At 52.3% G+C, this 20,762-nt stretch overlaps 1 protein-coding gene and 1 long non-coding RNA gene across 2 annotated transcripts; one reads left to right on the forward strand and one right to left on the reverse strand.

The window, feature by feature from the left end:
* Window positions 1-4,894: 4,894 nt before the first annotated feature.
* Window positions 4,895-7,776, forward strand: LOC102901766. The gene is made up of 2 exons (XR_439472.4): window positions 4,895-6,028; window positions 7,091-7,776. It is a non-coding gene; the product is annotated as an uncharacterized LOC102901766 (long non-coding RNA).
* A 3,515-nt stretch (window positions 7,777-11,291) lies between these two features.
* Window positions 11,292-15,084, reverse strand: RNF187 (ring finger protein 187). Its single transcript, XM_045062179.1, has 5 exons — window positions 14,745-15,084; window positions 13,699-14,477; window positions 12,181-12,273; window positions 11,758-11,979; window positions 11,292-11,616 (listed from the first exon to the last, which is right to left on the reverse strand). Exons 1-5 carry the CDS (start codon window positions 15,082-15,084, stop codon window positions 11,614-11,616), a joined length of 1,437 nt encoding a protein of 478 aa, XP_044918114.1. The 3' UTR covers window positions 11,292-11,613.
* Between the last annotated feature and the right edge of the window lie 5,678 nt (window positions 15,085-20,762).

Below are 20,762 nucleotides of genomic sequence, written 5' to 3' on the forward strand. Positions count from 1 at the left end.
TCATCTGCAAAAAGTGAAAGCTTGACTTCATCTTTGCCAATTTTGATGCCTTTGATTTCCTTTTGTTGTCTGATTGCTGATGCTAGAACTTCCAACACTATGTTAAACAACAGCAGTGAGAGTGGATATCCCTGTCATGTTCCTGATCTCAGGGAGAAACCTCTCAGTTTTTCCCCATTGAGGATGATATTAGCTGTGGGCTTTTCATAAATGGCTTTTATGATGTTTAAGTATGTTCCTTCTATCCCAACCTTCTTGAGGGTTTTTATTAAGAAATGATGCTGAATTTTGTCAAATGCTTTTTCTGCATTGATTGATAGGATCATATGGTTCTTTTCTTTTGTTTTATTAATGTGATGTATCACATTGATTGATTTGCGAATGTTGAACCAGCCCTGCAGCCCAGGAATGAATCCAACTTAATCATGATGAATAATTCTTTTTGCATACTGTTAAACTCGATTTGCTAGTATCTTGTTGAGAATTTTTGCATCCATATTCATCAGGGATATTGGCCTGTAGTTCTGTTTTTTTGCTGGATCTCTGTCTGGTTTGGGAATCAAAGTAATGCTGGCTTCATAGAATGAGTCTGGAAGATTTCCTTCCCTTTCTATTTTTTGGAACAGCTTGAGAAGGATAGGTATTATCTCTGCTTTAAATGTCTGGTAGAGGGGCGCCTGGGTGGTGCAGTCGGTTAAGCGTCCGACTTCAGCCAGGTCACAATCTCGCAGTCAGTGAGTTCGAGCCCCGCATCAGGCCCTGGGCTGATGGCTCAGAGCCTGGAGCCTGTTTCCGATTCTGTGTCTCCCTCTCTCTCTGCCCCTCCCCTGTTCATGCTCTGTCTCTCTCTGTCCCAAAAATAAATAAAAACGTTAAAAAAAATTTTTTTTTTGAAAAAAATAAATAAATAAATAAATGTCTGGTAGAATTCCCCCATGGAAGCCCTCTAGTCCCAGACTCTTATTTGTTGGGAGATTTTTGATAACTGATTCAATTTTTTTGCTGATTATGGGTCTGTTCAAATTTTCTATTTCTTCCTGTTTGAGTTTTGGAAGTGTGTGGGTGCTTAGGAATTTGTCCATTTCTTCCAGGTTGTCCAGTTTGTTGCCATATAATTCTTCATAGTATTCCCTGATAATTGCTTGTATCTCTGAGGGATTGGTTGTGATAATTCCATTTTCATTCGTGATTTTATCTATTTGGATCATCTCCTTTTCTTTTTGAGAAGCCTGGCTAGAGGTTTATCAATTTTGTTTATTTTTTCAAAAAACCGACTCTTGGTTTCATTGATCTCCTCTACAGTTTTTTTTTTTTTTAGATTCTATATTGTTTATTTTTGCTCTGATCTTTATTATTTCTCTTCTTCTGCTGGGTTTGGTGTGTCTTTGCTGCTCTGCTTCTATTTCCTTTAGGTGTGCTGTTAGATTTTGTATTTGGGATTTTTCTTCTTTCTTGAGATAGGCCTGCATTGCAATGTATTCTCCTCTCAGGACTGCCTTCGCTGCTTCCCAAAGCATTTGGATTGTTGTATTTTCATTTTCATTTGTTTCCATATATTTTTTAATTTCTTCTCTAATTGCCTGGTTGACCCATTAATTCTTTAGTAGGGTGTTCTTTAACCTCCATGCTTTTGGAGGTTTTCCAGACTTTTTCCTGTGGTTGATTTCAAGCTTCATAGCATTGTTGTCTGAAAGTGTGCATGGTATGATCTCAACTCTTTTTTACTTATGAAGGGCTGTTTTGTGACCCAGTATATGATCTACCTTGACGAATGTTCCATGTGTACTTGAGAAGAAAGTATATTCTGTTGCTTTGGGATGCAGAGTTCTAAATATATCTGTCAAGTCCATCTGGTCCAATGTATCATGCAGGGCCCTTGTTTCTTTATTGATCCTGTGTCTAGATGATCTATCCATTGTTGTAAGTGGAGTATTAAAGTCCCCTGAAATTACCACATTCTTATCAATAAGGTTTCTTATGTTTGTGATTGTTTTATATTTTGGGGGGCTACCGTATTTGGTACATAGACATTTATGTTAGCTCTTCCTGATGGATAGACCCTGTAATTGTTATGTAATGCCCTTCTTCATCTCTTGTTACAGCCTTTAATTAAAGTCTAGTTTGTCTGATATAAGTATGGCTACTCCAGGTTTCTTTTGACTTCCAGTGGCATGATACATAGTTCTCCATGCCCTCACTTTCGATCTGAAGGTGTTCTCATGTCTAAAATGAGTCTCTTGTAGACAGCAAATAGATGGGTCTTGTATTTTATCCATTGTGATACCCTATGTCTTTTGGTTGGAGCATTTAGTCCATTTACATTCAGTGTTATTATTGAAAGATATGGGTTTAGAGTCATTGTGATATCTGTAGGTTTCATGCTTGTAATGGTGTCTCTGGTACTTTATGTTCCTTGCAACATTTCACTTACAGAGTCCCCCTTAAAATCCTTTGTAGGGCTGCTTTAGTGATAATGAATTCCTTCAGTTTTTATTTGGGAAAACCTTTATCTCTCCTTCTATTCTTTTTTTTTAATATGAAATTTAGTGTCAAATTGGTTTCCATACAACACCCAGTGCTCATCCCAACAGGTGCCCTCCTCAATGCCATCACCAACCTTCCCCTCCCTCACACCCCCCATCAACTCTCAGTGCATTCTCAGTTTTTTAGAGTCTCTTATGGTTTGGCTCCATCCCTAATTTTTTTTTTTCCTTCTCCTCCCCAATGGTCTTCTGTTAAGTTTCTCAGGAGCCACATAAGAGTTCAGAAGTGAAGTGATGACTTTTGTTATGTGAATTTCACTCCAATTAAAACACACACATACGCACACATGCACACGTGCACACACACACACACACACACACACACACACACACACACACACTATGGCAATCCCTTACTCCAGAGTTCAACTTGGGAACATTTACAGGATGGCCAATTGGCCATAAGTCCTTCCATCCATGTAGATGCCTTCAGGCTTCAAGTTCAGACACATCCAGGTTTTCCACATGCTGTGACTGGGTGTCTGTGTCCCCCATGCGGCACTTTTCTGCATTTTGCACTAGCAGGACCTCTCACGTTCAGCAATGTTCTGGACTGTGTCTGCTGCCCTGAGCCTTTCCAACCAACCCCTCCTCTTGGGATTCCTGCCCACCAAGTAGAGGGACTGGAGATGCTCCAATTGTCCCACCGCCTCTGCCTGTCTACAGAGCATTCCTCCCCAGACTCACTAGGGCATGAGCCTGTAAGAAGCCACCATCCTCTGGGATTCTGTGCACATATGTGGCAGGGGCTTCTGATATCCTGCATCCAGACCACGTACCTTCCCAGAGATTCTGGTCTCTGTCAAAATCTCCCATGGGTACTCAACTCCATTTCTGGTAGACAAGAGTCTGTGGTCCCATGACCCTAGAGTGTAAGGTGGTTGGAGGATCCAGTGGGATCACTGATGATAAGAAATCCACAGTGCTGCCCAGAACTCAGTGATACACTCCCCAGGGACAAGCAGGTTCAGTTGATACATGTCGCCCACCAGGTTCTGCTGCTTTGACGGGTCATATAACATCTCTAAGCTCCAATAGCCTCTTCTGAAATGCTTGGAAGTGTCACTCCACGGTGCCACTGGAAAGCATAACTATTTGCAACTGTTCTGGGAGCAGTGAACTACAATTCACAGGGAAGGCAGTATCATTACACTGTCAGGAGGAACATAAGCAGATTGCCAAACCAGGACCAGTGGCAGCCAGGTGAAAAAAACAAAACAAAACAAAACAAACAACACACAGATAAAAAATTAAGCAACTTTCACAAGGAAAAAAAAAAGTCAGTCAAAACCAATCTGTTCAGGGCAGTCCACTGCCTGCAGGTGAAACACACACAGGTCAGCACAAACTTTTCAGAAAGCTTGGGGTCCAGGTACCTGCCTGCAGGGTGCAGAAGGGGTAAGAGCAGCCAGGACATAAGAAGCCCAGGAGGCCAGAGAGAGGAGGCAGTGTAACAAGGCCCCAGAACTATTTGGGTTTGTTTTTTTTTTTTTCAAACCTGCTTTTCTTGCAGGCTGCCAGGTTGACCTGTTGACCTAGGTTTCTTTGCTAACTCAGCTAACAGGCACCTCTAGACTTCTCCACTTTTGTCCTGGTTCAAAACAGGCCAATACGGGACCCACGTGACTGGGAGATTCTGGAAGAGCTCAGACCCTGTCTGAGGGGAGGGGGGGGGGTGCGGGGGGACCAGAAGTCAGCAGTACAGAGGAAGGCACCTGCAGTTTCTGCTTCCTGCTAAAATCAGTTGTGGCCTTTGGGGACTGAAAACCATCCTGCAGTGGCACCTGGGTGGCCCCCTCAGTTGGACCTCCGACTTGGGCTCAGGTCATGATCTCGAGGATGGTGGCTTCCAGCCCCGCATTGGTCTCTGGGTCTCTGTGATGACAGCTCAGAGCCTGGAGCCTGCTTCAGACTCTGTGTCTCCCTCTCTCCCTGCCCCCCTACCCCCACTCATTCTCTCTGTCTCTCTCTCTGTCTCTCTCTCTCTCTCTCTCAAAAATAAACATTAAAAAAGTTAGTTAAAAAAATTAAATAAAAAAAACCAAAAACCACTACCTTGGAAGCTCACACATTTTACGTCCTTACCTTTCTCTGCCTCCCCCCATCCAGGGCCGGCTGGGCCAGACTCCGGGAGGCTAGATTAAGGCTCACCTCTGGAGTCCTCTGCGCCAGACTGTTTCAGGCCATGGGCACTTGGAAGAACCTAAGTAGGGTCTTAGCTGCGGAGGAGCCGAGAGTACAACACTAGATGGGAAAAAGGGGGTGAGCGGCGGGGGAGGGGTGGGGGAAGGGGGAAGTTTTCCTCAACCCTCTTAGAAGTCCCTGGCCGCGTCTGAAAATGAAACCGACAGAGGCAGTGTCACAGGAGAAAAGCCTACGACCTCATTCAATAGAAGCTTTAAGGGAGACAGACAACCTTCCTAGGAGACAGACCGGAGTATTGAAGGCTAGGCTCAAGAAGAGTGCGCAGCCCTGGAGAAACAGGATTAAAAGCCTGGGGTTAGCGTTGCACCCAGGCGAGGAGCTCAGCAAGGCCTGCCTTGGGGTTCCCCGTATTCGGAGATAAGGCGTTAAGGGCCTGGGCCATTACCAGCCTGTGTGCCAACCTTGGCTGTAGGACTTCAGCCGCACAAAGACAAGGAAGGACAAGGACAGACGAGACGGGAAGAGACAGCAGTAGGTCTTCTGGCTGTGATCGGTTTTGCAGCAGCACGGCCTGGACGATGGTCGCGCCGCCCAGCAGCTTGTGCAGCTGGGGATCATAGCGGGTGGCCAGTTGCAGGCTGATTGGATGATGCGCGCCCTCTTGCCTGCGTGCACCTCGCAGCCCTGCAAGTCTTGGTTACATGCCTCCCAGTCAGTCGCCGGCCAGAGAGCTTTATATTCCGGGAGCGCCGCCACCACTGGATGCTGTATTCATCAATGGGGTGTGGGGACTTGCGTCCCTGGATTCTCATTGGCTGCTGTGCGACGCCATGTCCTGCGCTTTGTCCAATCAGACGAGATCTGGAAAGTCGCTTCATTTGCATACAGCCCGGGAGTGCGGTCCTAGCTGAGCTCCTAGCTGGGCTAAAGCGCTCTGAAGGCGCGTGCTTTGGAGACGCCTGAGGCTCTCCGGCCTCCCGGTCGCCCCTGCGGGCGTGTCTGGCATAGGAATGGGCCTTTTGGCTCGGGCACACTCCTCAGGCCCCCGTTCACGCTCCGGTTTCCTCCGAAGTTGCTGACCCCGGCTGGCAGGCGGGGTGCGCGGTGACCCCGCAAGCCCGCGGCAAGAGGAGGCCTGCAGCGAGCACAGAAACAAGGAGCACTAGAGCGGCTGGGCTGGACTTCCCAGAGTGTCGCCTACATCCTGGTCGCCATGGCACCGGCCAGGCGCTGCGCCCCAGCTGTGCGCTCTCCTCCACCGGGGTACGAGGGCCCGCTCGGTCACAGGAGGCGAAGAGGTGGCGCTTCGGAGCCTCGCAGTCAGAATAAAATTCCTCAAGGTAAGGAAAGAAAGGAGGCTGCGCGCAAGAGCGACCGGGAGAGGTTGCCTGTGCAAAAGGAGACCCCATCCTTGGTCACCGAATGAGGTCAGTGGTGGTTTTGCTGTGGGATTGAGACCGTTTACAAGATGATTGTTCTGCCCAGAAGGAGACATGAGTTTGTATCCGTGGCCCACGTGTTGCGTTTTCTGTTGCTTTTTATGTAAATTTGCCCACTCGTTGGAGCAAAACCGACCTGAAGAAACAAGACTGTGGAGATGGTTGTCGTGTCCTTTGAAAGTTTCATTCTGACTGGTTGACCTACTTGACCATTTGTTGTGCTGATGATGTTTTAACTGACATTTTTTTCCTTTCTAAGTGGTTTCATACTTACTTGGCTCACTAGCACATCGCTTCGCGGAGGAATGTTTAATAAAACCTCAGAGTCCAAAAGATTATCTTCAAAAGGGGGGTCGGGGTGGATTTCAGTGTATTTGTCTCATTTAAATTAGGTCTTCAGGGACGCCCGGGTGGCTCAGTCCTCTTCAGCTCAGGTCACCAACTCACAGTTCATGGGTGTGAGCCCCACATCAGGCTCTGCTATTACTGCACAGCCCAATGCAAACCTCTGCACCTCCCCCACTCACACTCTCGCTCTCAAAATAAATTTTTAAGAAATATTTAATAAATCATGACTCCAGAGTAAGATTCCTGTTAGGAAATGAATGAAACACCTCAACTTTGATAAGCCATCTGACTGAGGGGACTCCCGAGCGCCTGGCAGCTACTTTACTGCTTTTTTATTTCAACGTATTTATTTTGAGAGCATGCTCCAGAGCGGGGGAGGGGCAGAGAGAAAAGCAGAGAGAATCCCAAGCAGGCTCACTACTGTCCTGGAGGAGCCAGAGGCAGGGCTCGAGCTCACAAACCTCAAGATGGTGACCTGAGCTGAAATCAGGAGTCAGATGCTTAACCGACTAAGCCACTAAGGCATCCCTTTACTGCTTTCTTCTGCCCAAACAAATGTCACTTTCTGACGAGTTCCAGCTGTTACCCAGTTTGTGGTCTTTTGTGCCCTTCCAGGAACTAGCCTTCCCTGAGAAGATGCTGGGCATGCACTGTGCCAGGTCTTTGGATGCTCTGGGGACAGCGGCTCTGGTAGACCAGGGAGGCCCAGGGCAGGGGGCTTCTGGAAGCAGCTGCCGCTGGGGACCGCTGCCTGGCTTGGAGTCTTTTCAAGACAGGAAAGAAGGAAAAAGAAGACATTCCAAAGAGGATGGGCAGAGGAAGGTCCCCAGAAATCTGCATGGTGTGTGGTGGGCCAGAGACCCGTGGAGTCTGTAGGTCTGGACCAGTATACATGCACATTAGAGTCGATGTTCTCTGTTCATTTACTGCAGCCCCCAACACCTTCCAGGATGTGCACAGCTGTCATATTCCAAAAGCTTCTCAGGATTTTCCCCCCCAAACACGCACAGGCACCCACACACTTGATGAAGAGCCAGTTACAGAAATCCGAGTGACTTACGCCACCCTGGAACTGACTTCCTTCCCAGGCGTGAAGTCCTGTGTTAGGTAGGGACCCCCAGTGTCTGCTGGGTCACCTTGGTGCCTTTTCTTCTGCTTTGCTGTCACTTCCTTTATCTTCATTGCCCTCCCCAAAGGCACCTACTCAGACAGATACCACTCACCAGTTTTTGGAGTGTCCTGCAACCTTGAATTGTTTGGCATGCACACATTTTAAGTTTCAGTAAAAAGTCCGTCCTGTTGTTTTGTGTTTTTTTTAGTTTTATCTTTTTAATATCTTATATTTGAGAGACTGAGTGCAAGCAGGGGAAGGGCAGAGAGACAGAGGCAGAATCTGAAGTAGGCTCCAGGCTCCAAGCTGTCAGCACAGAGCCCAATGCTGTGCTCGAACTCCTGAGCAGTGAGACCATGACCTGAGCCATTGTTGGAATGGACTGAGCCACCCAAGTGCCCCAAATAGTGCCATCTTATACTTCTTTATTTTTGTGACTCAGCATGGTGCCCTTAGACAGTCCAAGTTCCCCGGTGTCTAGTTCCTGTGTCCCCAGGGCTGCGGCCTACTCCGTGGCCTCCATCCCCCATTTGACTTCCCACCTCCCCCTTGTGGGGCACTGGAGTCTGCCCTGCCCACCCCTTCCCCCATGACAACAGAGCCTTGAATGCTGGCATGTGCATCACCCTGTGGGCCTGGGGAGGACATCTTTGCAATAGGACATTTGTAAGCAGGGTTGCTGGGTCCAGGGTCACTACACCCTAAATGCCAGGACATCTGGCAGCTTGAACTCCAGAACGCAGCAGGAGAGCAGGGGCTTGGGGTAAGGGTGCAGGGGAAGGGGGGGTTGCTGTCCACTGCCCCATCTCCATCCGGACATTGTGACTTCCAGGCACTACTAACTTTGAGCATTTCTCCCTGGGCTTCTGAGCCTTCTGGCTCCTCTTCTGCACCAGCCTTGGCTGTGGGTCTTGAACCCCATTGCTCTGGGCTCTTCCTGATCTGCAGGAGTTTCCTGCATGGTCTTAGTATGACCCACATCAGTTGTAACATGCCAGCCTGCGTTAACTCTGGCCGCGGGCCGCCCGGCTGAGCAGAACAGGCATTTTGTACAAGCCTTTGTATCTTACCTGAGGGGACAGTTCCAAGCACTGGGTGGCCCCACTGGCAGGCAAGGATTGACAGTATTCTCTTGCTGTGACCCCACCCCACCGCAGGACCCCCACCGCCCACGGTGAGAGGGTGGGTGTCAGTGCCCAGGTCTACAGAGCTCTGCCCCTTGGGAGGAGCTGCACCTGCATCCAGGACACCATCGGCAGACCAGCCTCTCCCCGGACAGCTCTGCTGGTCTTAGGCAAGCACATCCGGTCGGGGCACCCTGTGTGCACATCTCTGCAGGACCAGCTCCACCACACAGCCCCCACACTGTAACGGGGACCCAGGTCACGCCCAACCTCTCAACACTACAAACAAGGTTCCGTGACTGTCCGAGGTGCACCAGGGCCAGAAGATGCTGTCATCCAAGGCACACTGTAGTGTGGTGACACAGGGTACAGGGTAGCACCCGGCCCAGGGTGTAGTTGGCTGGGAGGCAATCTCTGAACCTAACCCCCAGGGCACCCTGCTAGGAATGTCTGTGTGCCCAGGGGCCCTGGGCCACTCCAGGTGGCCTGACCACGTGACACAGGGCAGGGTCTCTGGTCTGCGGCTGGACTTCATGGCACCTGTGTTGGGCACTTTTACTGGACTCTGCTGCTCCCCACTTCTCCCTTCAGCTGACCTTTACCTGTCTCCTCACACTGTGATAAACGGTCACTGTGAGCACCACAGCCTTCAATGAGCTCTGGGAGCTTTTCTGGCAAATCACCAAGTCTGGGGGGCTGGGGGCGGGTCCCGGGCATGCCCCCCCCCCCCACCGACCTCCCAGCCAGCCTGCTTCTCCTGTTTATGGAGCTTACTCTCTCAGGCGGCTGTTCAAAGTGCTGGCTCACACCCCCTCAGGGCGTCCTGACCCACATCATCTGGGTTCCTTGTTTCCAGCCCTAACAGAGAACTGGGGCGCCACCTCCCCGGCCCTTCCCGGAGCCTGTCTGACCAATGGTGTGGGCCTCTCCTACCGTGCTGCTGTCCTGCACCTGGTCAATCAGCACTCCACAGAGTGCAAAGGGGCCCCCAGTGTGTCTCTGCCCGCCAGACTCAACATCCCTGAAACTGGAAACAAGCAGGTCCGCCTGGGATAGATAAGGGGGATCGCCAGACTCAACATCCCTGAAACTGGAAACAAGCAGGTCTGCCTGGGATAGATAAGGGGGATCGGAGGGAAAGGCATTTGGGCCCTGCACAAAGGAACCAGTTTCCTCAAAGTGCCCCTGGTCTTCTAGCAGACAAACCTCCACTTCGGGGCCTCTGTGCAGAGCCCTGCCTGCTCTCCTCGGGCTCCTGCCCCTGCACGGACCTGGATCACACGGAGGGGCACACACAAGGACCGCTGAGAGCCCACATGAGACCTTGCTTTGCTTGTCCTCACACGCAGGAGCTTGTGAAGATATTGTACAGTTTCTGTAAGATGTCATTTGAGCGTGGACTCGAAGGCAGGGGACTGGCCGGCCGCACAAATCTGGAGGAGCAACACTATTCCACAGGGCTGAATAGGGGCACGAGGGTGGGGGGGGGGGGGTGCCAGCAGGGAGCAGGCAGTTGGGGTGGGTCACGAGGCCCTGGAGGCCAGCGGGGCACTTGGAGAAACTACCAAGTGGGCAGTGGGCCTGGATGCAACTGCAGGCCATCCACACTAGAATGTTCCTGGCTTGCTGGACACAGGCTCCCTACAGTGCCCTCCCTATGTCCACCCCACATCTAGAGTTGGGACGCTTCTAGCACCGTCCCTGGGTCTGAGGAGTCAGGATTATTGTTACTTGGCCATAGTCCCACGGTTTGTCCAGCACATCTCCACAGAGAAGGCAGGCAGGCAGCTGGCCAGGGTCACTCAGCGGAGGCAGAGAGCCCATCAGAGAGAAGTCCCATCTGCGGGAGCCCTCTTCCTGCAGCAGGGTGGATACAGCACGTCCCTGGAGACCCTCTGCGCAGGGGAGGAGGCAGATGGGAGGAGGGATGCCAGGCAAACCGGCTGGAGCAAGCCCTCTCTACTGGGCTCCATGAACACCAGCCACACCCAAACTCTCAGAAACAGAGGGGCAATAATTGCTGAGGCCTCATCTGGGAATGTGCGAATGCACCTACAGGCCTTAAGTCTGCACCATCTGGGAAGACTCCCAGCCTCAGCCATCCTTAATGGCCCCGTGTCAACATTCTAGGACCCCACATCCCCATCTCTGTGCTGCGGCACTATTGGCTGCCCTAATGTACATGATGATGCTACCACTAAGTCACAAGTCTGCCACATTCGTCTGTTGGAGAAAACCTGAAGCAAAGGGAGCCAGAGGCAGAGCGAGAGGGAACATGGCGTCCACGTGCAGGCCTGGGGGTGACCTGCACCCACACTGGTCCTCTGCCCTGGGACACATGCTGTAGGGAGCTCTAGCCACAGTCGACCTGCCTGCCCGTCCTCCCCTCCAGGTGCCGTGAGCCTTCTCTTCCCTGCACCCTAACTGGATGCCCCACACATGTGCAGGGGTCTGGTCTGCATGTCCAACAGAGCAGCCCCATCGTGGGTGGAATTTAAATGGGGTGGGTGCCAGGCCTGCACAATCTGGGCTGCCTGGCAACCGCCGTGGGCCATGGAGACCCCAGGCAAATGAGACTCAGTGACAGCAACAAGAACTTTATGAAGAGTCGTGATACATTGGGGTCAACAGTACCCACCAGTAGCTACAGGTCTCTACAGTAAAACGGTTACAGCCTGGGGACCACGAATACCCACAGGGAAAGGGAACAGGGACACTGCTAGGGGCAGTCTTGGCCCACCCAAGGTGGCCACCCGTGGTATGCGTCCTGCGTGTGCACCTCGGTGCAGACCCTCATGGGTGAAGGTCATTGCGGGTCCAGGAGGAGGTGATGAAGGAGCTGCTGGGCGACAGGCCAGGGTGGATGGAGCTGTTACCGTCTGGAGCCAGCAGAGGGCAGGACATCACTGCAGGAGGGTGTGGAGGGAGAGGAAGCTGCTGTGAGAACACCCAGGCCAAAGGCGCCCCAGCCACCTGCTGATGCCTGCCCCCAACCCCGCAGGGCCTTGGCACCCTCCTCTGGGGCCCGGACACAACAGGGGGCCCACCTGAAGCAGCATGCTGAGCCCCAGGTTGCGGTGCCTCCTCTCCAGCTCCGAGACAGCCTGCAGTAGTGACCCAAAGCGCTCGGCCGGGTCTGTGTCCTCGTCCTCTGCGGACCCCTCCTCTTTATCCGCCTCCTGCAGGAAACGCTCCTCCTCCTCGGCAAAGAAGGCCCGAAGCTTCTTGTAGTCAGTCAGGGCCTTCTTCCTGCGGTCCATCACGTGTCCCTGCAGGGCAGGCAGGTGGACGGCACGGAGGGACACCTGTGTCCCAGGGCTAACCCTGGGGCCTCCCGCCTCACCTCTGCCCACCTGGGGAGAAGGGTTGGCTGCACAGCCAGCATCACTCCGCTGCATCCCTGCCAAATGGGGTCAGGGCTCACACCCACACCCTCTCCCTGGGCAGACCCCAGGCTGGAGGACACTTGCCTTCCAAACGGCAGCAGCAGACTCAGCCTGGCCATGCAGGTCCCGGGCGTCATTCAGGTCTTTCCGCATGATCTCCACAGAACCCTTGTTCTCCTGGAAAGACACATGGTTACTGATGGGTGCAGTCAGAGGTCCAGGGTCCCCCTCACCTGGTTCGGGGGCAGACTCAGCAAAAACGGACTGCAGGGACCAGAGGGGGGTCTCAGCAACCCCTCTAAGCTCTCCCCAGAAAGAACTCTGATAGGAAAGGGTCTGCCAAGAATATAACCAGGTAACCAGACATAAGGCCACTCCTTGGGGGGGGGGGGGCAGGGGGCCCAGTGTTACCGTCACCAATGGGAGGGATGGAGCACGGCTTTTCAAGAGTGCACTGACCTAGACCTAGGGTTCCCCAGCAGAAGCAGAGCCCAGCTCCTGTCCACCTGCTAGCAGCAGTGCAGCCCCTAGCCACCACCCACCAGTGCCACCGCCCGGGGCTCACAGGAACCCTAGGACCCACCCCTGATAATTTGCTGCCATGCTCTCTCCTCCCTCCTCTCAGGTAGGCATGGACCACCATGTCTCAGCACCAAGAAAGGATCCGTTTTTACTCTCGGAAATAGCACTGCCCCCAGCTCTTCGGGGGGGGAGGGGAGGTGGCCCCTGGGCCCACCTGCACCCAGACTCTCCAATGGCAGGTTTCTCCCCAGGGTCAGGTGCCCCACGCAATGGTCCACGGCACAGCCAAGGTTTCAGAACCAAGTGGGTGGGGGTCATGGAGCGCCAGTATGAAAATGGTCCAGGTAAAGGCGGGGGGTGGGGCCGCACTGGACCACAGCAGGTGACAGCCCAGGCCGACTGCCTGGTCCACTAGACAGAACCTCGGGGGGAGCAGGGGGCACTGCCACAGGGTGACGTCACGCCTGGAGGAGGGAAATGAGGTGCGGTAGGTGAAATACGGGGGTGGGGTCAGCAGATGGTCACTGTCTTCAGTACGGTGCAGGGAGGGGCGGAACTGTCTGAATCCTAGCTGGGAGAGGAGTGTCGGAGGTGCAGAAAAAAGAATACGGTCCAGGGATGGGGCGGGCACAGCCGCCTTACAGGGCTGGGGGATAAGGGGAGAAGGCACCGTCCAGGAGAGAAGGAAGAGGGGAGAGGGCACCGTCCGGCAAATGAGGGGTAACCGAGCACACTTCAGAATAAGGGATCCGGATTGGAAACAGGACAGGGTACCATCAGAGGGTTGGGGACCGGGGATGACTGGAGGACTGGGCCCCGCTCGGAGGATGGAGACTGCACTGTCCAAGGCCAGAAACCACGGATGGGGAACAGGACACCAAGCGGGGGGGGGGGGGGGGGAATTCGACACCGGCCGAGGTGTGGGGGCGGGGAGCCGGGGTTCAGGCTGGGAAACAGAACACCCGCTGAGGGTGTAGGACGGACGGCTGGGGAGGGGAAGTCAGAGCAGCCCGGGGAGTGGGGGGGGGGGGGGTACGCAGGCCGGGGACGGGCCGCGCACAGGCCGCCGCCCGCGCGCACCTTGCCGCGCAGCGCCTTCCTCCAGCGCGGCTCCCACTCTGGCGGCTCGGGCCCCGCCGCCATGCGGCAGGCGGCGCACAGCGGGCCCCCGTCGGCACGGCACAGCAGCTGCAGCGCCGCTTCGGAGGCCGGGCCGTCGCGCGCGGGCGCAGCGGCCGCCTCCTCGAGCGCCAGCAGCCGGCGGCTGAGCGGCGGGCGGCCGGGCTCCACGGCGCGCTGCCAGCAGTCGTCGGCGCACTCGGGGCACGGGAAGGGCCCGTCCTCCTCGGCCCAGAAGCGCACCACGCACGCCCGGCAGAAGCGGTGGCCGCAATCGGCGCGCACCGGCTCTCGCGGCGCGCGCTGGCACAGGGCGCAGGCGGCCTCGGCGGGCAGCGCCAGGGCGGCGGCGGCGGAGGCCCTCCGGAAGGGCGCGGGCGGAGGGACGGTGACCAGGGAGTGCGGGCGAGGCCGGCCCGAGACGCGGCGGAGACCGGGGACGGGGATGGAGAACACGGCCGGAGAGCCTAGGACGTGGACCAGGATGGCGACTGGGACGCGCGGGGCGGGGACGGCGGGGCGCCCCACGCAGGGTCCTGGCAGCGGTGCGCTCCACGCAGGGTCCTGGCAGAGGTGTCCTTCACTCCTTGGGATCCTGGCAACCGTGCTCCCGTTACAAAGTCCTGGCAGGGGTGCGCGCTCCTCCTTCGGAGTCCCGGCAGCAACGCTCTCCCCGGGAAGGTCCAGGCAGCGGTGCGCGCGTCCCCTCCCGGGTCCTGGCAGCGATGTACTCCACCCCTCTCAGGTCCTGGCAGCGGTGCGCCTCACTCTCCCGTCCGTCGGCCGGCCCACGTCCTCGCACCCTGAAGTCTTACCAGGATGGTCATTTCCCTTTAAATTACTCGTAAACAATAGGGAGAGGTGTCATATTAGTATATGAAAACTAATTTCTAAATTTTTTTTGTAAGCTGCCAGGACCTGGGCGGCGAGCACCCCGCCCCTGCGCTGTCGGGGCGGGGCTGGAAAAGGCCTTGGTGGGGCCCTCCCCTCCTGCAACGGCTGGGTACGCGCGGTCCTGCGTGGGCCTTTTCCTCGTGCAACTGCCACGCGCGGACCCTGCCGCATGCAACCGCCCTGCACGCGCCTTGTAGGGTGGGTCTTTCCCCCGTGCAGCCGCTGGGCATGCGCCGTCCCGCGTGGGCCCTTTCCTCGTGCAACCGCCACGCGCGGACCTACCCCCATGCAATCCCTCTGCACGCCCGGCCCCGCGTGGGCCCTTCCCCCGTGAAAGAGCTGGGCACACGCCGCCCCGTGTGGGCCCTTTCCCTGTGCAGCCATGCAGCCGCTGGGCATGCACCGCTCCACGTGAACCCTCCCGCAGAGCCTGTGGTCCATTCTCCTGGGCATCCCGTGGCCTGGAGGAATCCAGAGCCGGGAGTTTTCACAGATTCAGACCAAAGAGATCCCAGATGACCCAGAGCTACAGGCCCCAGGACATTTGTTAGAATTTCTTTAGGACTGGAGGGGGGGGGGTCGGGAGGAGGAGCAATCTGTTTTGTTGTTGTATTAAAAACAACCAAGCGTGCAGTTTAAAAAAAAAAAAAAGTTACTGTAATTTACCACTACATAATTTTTGTTCTTTTAATTTATCTAAATTTTAGTTAATATACAGTGCAATTTTGGTTTCAGGAGTAGAATTTAGTGATTCACCACTTACATACAACATCCACTGCTTACCCCAAGCGCCCTCCTTAATACCCATCATCCATTTAACCCATCTCCCACCCACCTCCCTCCACCAACCCTCAGTTTGTTCTCTGTATTTAAGAATCTCTTGTGGGTTATTTTTCAACAAACCCCTTTCCCATATGTTCATCTGTTGTTGTTTTTTTCTTAAATTCCACATATGAGTGAAATAATGATATTTGTTTTTCTCTGTCGTGTTTCATTCAGCATAATATATTCTACCTCCATTCATGTTGTTGCTAATGGCTAGGTTTCATTCTTTTTTGTGGCTGAGTAATATCCCATTGTATGCATAAGTATGTATGTGTCTGTTTATGTATACATACCACACTTTCTTCATCCATTCATCTCTGGTTGGACATGAGCTATTTCCATAATTTTACTATTGCTGACAATGCTGCTTTAAACATGGGGGAGCATGTACCCTTTGAATCTGTACTTTTGTATCCTTTGGATAAATTCCTAGTGTAATTGCTGGGTCGTAGGGTAGTTCTATTTTTAAACTCTTTGAGGAACCTCCATACTGTTCTCCAGAGTGGCTGCACCAGTTTGCATTCCCACCAACAATGCAAGAGGGTTCCCCTTTCTCCAAATCCTCAGCAACACCTGTTGTTTCTTTTAATTTTAACATTACTTTTAAATGTTAAAAAATTAGCCTGTTATTCCATATGAGTGCAAAGTCTTCCGAATTACATTGGTTTCCATTTTTGTATGTTTGTAAAAACATGTCACAGACTTGAGAAGATGGTAAATGGGCAGTGGGAAGTAAATGCCGGTTAGTTCTGTGGAGTAATCATCAAAAGAGGGCTTCAAGCCTAGCATACCTGATTTGTTGGGTAAATTAAGAACTTAATGGAGAGAAAAGAGACGGAAGGAAGGAAGGAAGGAAGGAAGGAAGGAAGGAAGGAAGGAAGGAAGGAAGGAAGGAAGGAAGGAAGGAAGGGAAAAAAGAGAAAGGACGGAAGGAAGAGAGAGACAAAGAAAGAAATTGAGCAAACTCCACGATAAAGTGGAACAATAATCAAGAACAATAAAGGTAACTAGCCAAGCTAGGAAGTTTTCAGCCACAAATAATACAGGGTTCATAAAATTTAGTACAGAAAAATACAGTGGAGAAATACTGCCCTACTCCCCTGGGATTTGTCAGTTCACACACTCAGCATTGCTGAATAGATGTGGGGGTGGGGGGGAATACACTACTCTGACCAGTTATTAAGAAATAGGAACAGGTACACCTGGAAGGCCCCATCGGTTAAACGTCTGACTCTTGATTTCAACTCAGGTCATGATCTCACGGGTCATGAGTTCCAGCCCCTGAGTCAGGCTCTGCACTGACAGCACTGACCTGCTTGGGATTCTCTCTCTCCTTTTCTCTCTGCTCAAGCTCTCTCTCAAAATTAAATAAACATTTTTTTTTTAAAAAGGAAATAGGAACATAAAATAAGACTTTTTTCACTACTAAGTTAGCAGACCCCCCCAAAACCCTGATTTTGCAAATATTGCTTCTGTGAGACAGTGTAGTAATATGTAGTAAGCACCTTCAAATTTTTCTTAACATTGGAATTCCTTTTTTAAAAAATACGTTATATTAAAATAGCCCAAAATGGAAATAAAGCCTTTCCTGATTTGGTTTGCTTTGGAGAAATGTCTGTCCATCCCTACTTGAGGAAAAAAACAAAAAACTCCAAGTTCCAATAGCAGAGAATGAGCAAATCGTAGCAGCTATCCATTTGAAAATGTGTGCATGAGAGACTTGGGGTAATGAGAAATCACGAACATTGTTTCATAACCCCCTAGATCTGCTCCAAATTCCAATGCGGGCTTTTCCCCAACATCAAGTAATTCTCTGTGACATCAGCTGGGTGCTGTACAATTTTAACTCAGTTCTACCCACGGACAGGGGCAGACCCCACAGGTGAAGGGCTCAGTCCTACAAGACTGCTCCCAAATCCAGACGCCAGCTGCAAGTGCAGGTGTCACTGGTGCTTCTGAAGGAATGGCTACAGATCAGAGGTTCCAATCACACTGTCCCATCGTCCCTCTCCTGTAAGTGCTGTGCCCCATAGACATTAATAAACTTTTTCTCTCAATCTGTTTTTCTCTTGTCAGTCTAATTCTGGGGGCCCCAGCCAATGAACCAAAGAAGGGTAAAGGAAAAAGGTTTTTCCTCCCCTACACTTTTCATTACAGGAAATAGTTACCCCATGTCTACCTTGTGTATTTGATCTGTTTTATAGCATTTGGGGTCACCCTATGTTAAGTTCTGTTCTCATAAACCAGGCTGTCCAGAGGGACAGTAACCATGTGGTCAGCTATACACCTGGGGAAATGATTGAAGACACCAGGTGTTTAAGAAGAGATGATTGGGGGGGAAGGAGTCCTGGGGGGCCTCAGGGGGTTGAGCACCCCACTCTTGATTTCCACTCAGGTCATAATCCCAGGGTCATGAAACTAAGCCCTGCATCAGGCATAGGGTCTGCTTAGGATCCTCTCTCTCTCTCTCTCTCTCTCTCTGCCCCTCCCCACCCTCTCTGTCTAAAAGCAAGTATTTTTAAAAATGTTTTAAAAATAGAGGCATCTGGGTGGCTCAGTCAGTTAAGGGTCCAACTTCATCTCAGGTCATTATCTTACTGCTCATGAGTTCGAGCCCCATGTCGGGCTCTGTGCTGAGAGCTCAGAGCCTGGAGTCTGCTTTGGAGTCTATGTCTCCCTCTCTCTCTGCCCCTCCCCTGCTCACACTCTTGTCTCTCTCTCAAAAATAAATAAACATTAAAATTAAAAAAAAAAAAAAAAAGCAGACTCGGGCCCGCGCCTGGCTGGATCAGTCGTTAGAGTGTGCAATTCTTGATCTCAGGGTCGTGAATTCAAGACACACGTTCACTATAGAGTTTGCTTTTTTTTTTTTTTTTAAGTGACATGATGAGTGTTTTGGTTTTTTTTTTTTAAATTAATTTTTTTTAACGTTTATTTTTGAGACAGAGGGAGACAGAGCATGAACGGGGGAGGATCAGAGAGAGGGAGACACATAATCCGAAACAGGCTCCAGGCTCTGAGCTGTCAGCACAGAGCCCGACGCGGGGCTCGAACCCACAGACCGCGAGATCATGACCTGAGCCGAAGTTGGCGACCTAACCGACTGAGCAACCCAGGCGCCCCTAGAGTTTGCTTTAAAAGAAAGTCTGGAGCGCTTGGGTGACTCAGTCAGTTGAAGACTGAACTTCTTTGGCTCAGATCACTCGGTCAAGTGGGTTCGAGTCCTGCGTTGGGCTCTGTGCTGACAGTTAAGAGCCTGGAGCCTGCTAAGGATTCTGTGTCTCACTCTCTGCTCCTCCCCTGCTCATGCTCTCGCTCCCTTTCTCTCAAAATAAAATAAAATAAGGAGCGCCTGGGTGGCTTGGTCGGTTGAGCATCCGACTTCAGCTCAGGTCATGATCTCAACGTTAGTGAGTTCGAGCCCCACGTGGGGCTCTGTGCTGACAGCTCGGAGCCCGGAGCCTACTTCGGATTCTGTGTCTTCCTCTCTCTGTCCCTCGCTCGCACTCTGTCTCTCTCTCTCTCTCTCAAAAATAAACATTAAAAAAAATTAATAAGATAAATAAAATGAAAATTTTAAAAATCCTGACTGTGCAAGTGTCACATTTGGCAGGCTCAAAAGCAATCAGAGGTGGTTAACTGTCATTGCCCCTCATGCTACTGCTGGCGGGGTGGGCCTGGTGGGAGCAGGGAACAGTACCTCCCAGCTGTTAGGAAAAGGACGAACACCACCAACTTCTCCCAGAAGCAGAGTAGAAGTTTCCAAATGCCCGCTGAGCCCCGCAGACCGCGCATGCGCCCTCCCCGGAACTACTGCCCCAAAGTAACTCACGGCCTCATTAGACTATATTTGCATAGCGGTTTCTCGGTGTTGGCTGGGAAAGATCCAAAATGGCGCACCGGAAAGAGGCCCTGCGGGGACCGGGAGGACGGAGGCGGGACCAGAGGAGCCGGAGAATGTGGAAATACTAAGGCGAAGGCGGGACCTTTAGGGGCGCGCTCTTCCCTGAGTTCCCGCTCCACCCTTCTCTGCGTTCACTGCCAGGAAACGCGTGCGTCCATAAGAGTCTGGGTCTGAACTCCGAGGGCGAGGACAGGGCTTCCGGGGGCGTGTTGTTGGGGCCGGGCGGATCCGCAAGGACGGCGTGAGGGAGGGGCCTCCCCGCCCCCGTGACCTCTGTGCCGCTGGGACGCTGACCACCGCCCCCCCCCCCCCCCCCCATCTTGCATCTCCTGTGCTTTCTGAGGTGGGAAACAGAGGCAAAAGGAAAAAAAAAACTAAATCTCCTTACAACTTACAGCCCACTGAGGAGTCCCTGACTAGGGCGAGTGTAACATTCCTCAAGGAAGACCTAGTTCTCTTCATAATTTGTTGGGGGGACAAGTGGTTATCTGACCGGATCGCAGTCATGCCTGACCGGAGTCTCCATCAGTTTGTAACTGTCTCAATCATTTACAAGGAAAAAAGCAATCTAATCACTAGCCAAACTTCCAGAAACCTATAGATTCAGTTTTCCGGGTCCTTGATGTCTTCCTCCCGCTGTAGGGGAGAAAATCTGATAGGATCAGTCACTCCTCACAACCCCCGTGCTGCCTCTGCCCACTGGTGCTGTCGCCGCCCTCTAATAAAACCACCTTTTGGCACTGATGACGTCTCAAGAATTCTTTCTTGGCGGTCAGCTCTGAACCTCAGCAATTTCTACATTACTTCCCAAAGCCCTGTGCACAGAGACCCCACCATTTTCAAATCCTCTTGCTCTGCTCTCATCACTTGTGTTTTCTACATTTTACCTGAGGCATGGGAGGGAGGATCTTTGACTAAATCTTTGGTCTGGGTAGGATGGAGGGAGGCAGGGCGAAAGAAATGACCCAACACTGGTTTGCCAAACTAGATGGTGTCTCAGTACAGGGAAGACGGTTCCCCCATCTCCTGAGGAAAGACACATTGACTAGGGTGGACAGGGGTCCCTCTTGGGGAGGCTCACCAGACCAAGAGGTCCACGGATCGAGGATGCTCCCCTGACCCAGGAACCGTAGTTGGGGCTTCCAGAGAGATGTCTCTGGGCCCCAGGCTATCCAGATGACTCTTAGGGTTCAGCGGGGACACCTGTAGCCCCAAAGGATTGTTACTGTCTTTGTCTTTCCTCTAGGTGGACAGGAGATCACAACTCTTTGCCTACTGGAAGGCGTGAAACAATGGATCTAAACCCACAAATTAACATGGCTAAGGTACACTACAGGCTGCCAGAAAAATCCTTTCTAGAAAGGCTCAGGGATGCTCTAACTACCCGTACCCATTTGGGCCC

The sequence above is a fragment of the Felis catus genome, chromosome A1, assembly GCF_018350175.1.
Source record: "Felis catus isolate Fca126 chromosome A1, F.catus_Fca126_mat1.0, whole genome shotgun sequence".
Taxonomy (NCBI): Eukaryota; Metazoa; Chordata; class Mammalia; order Carnivora; family Felidae; genus Felis; species Felis catus.

Excerpts from the sequence above, each read along its gene's own strand:
- RNF187 (XM_045062179.1), bottom strand. The coding sequence starts at position 15,084 with ATGCCCAGGAGAATGGACCACAGGCTCTGCGGGAGGGTTCACGTGGAG. Across the intron at positions 14,478-14,744 it reads AGGCCCACGCAGGACCGCGC|AGGGGTGGAGTACATCGCTG; the intron begins GTACCCAGCCGT and ends CCAGGACCTGAG. Across the intron at positions 11,980-12,180 it reads CTGCTGCTGCCGTTTGGAAG|GGACACGTGATGGACCGCAG; the intron begins GCAAGTGTCCTC and ends CCTGCCCTGCAG.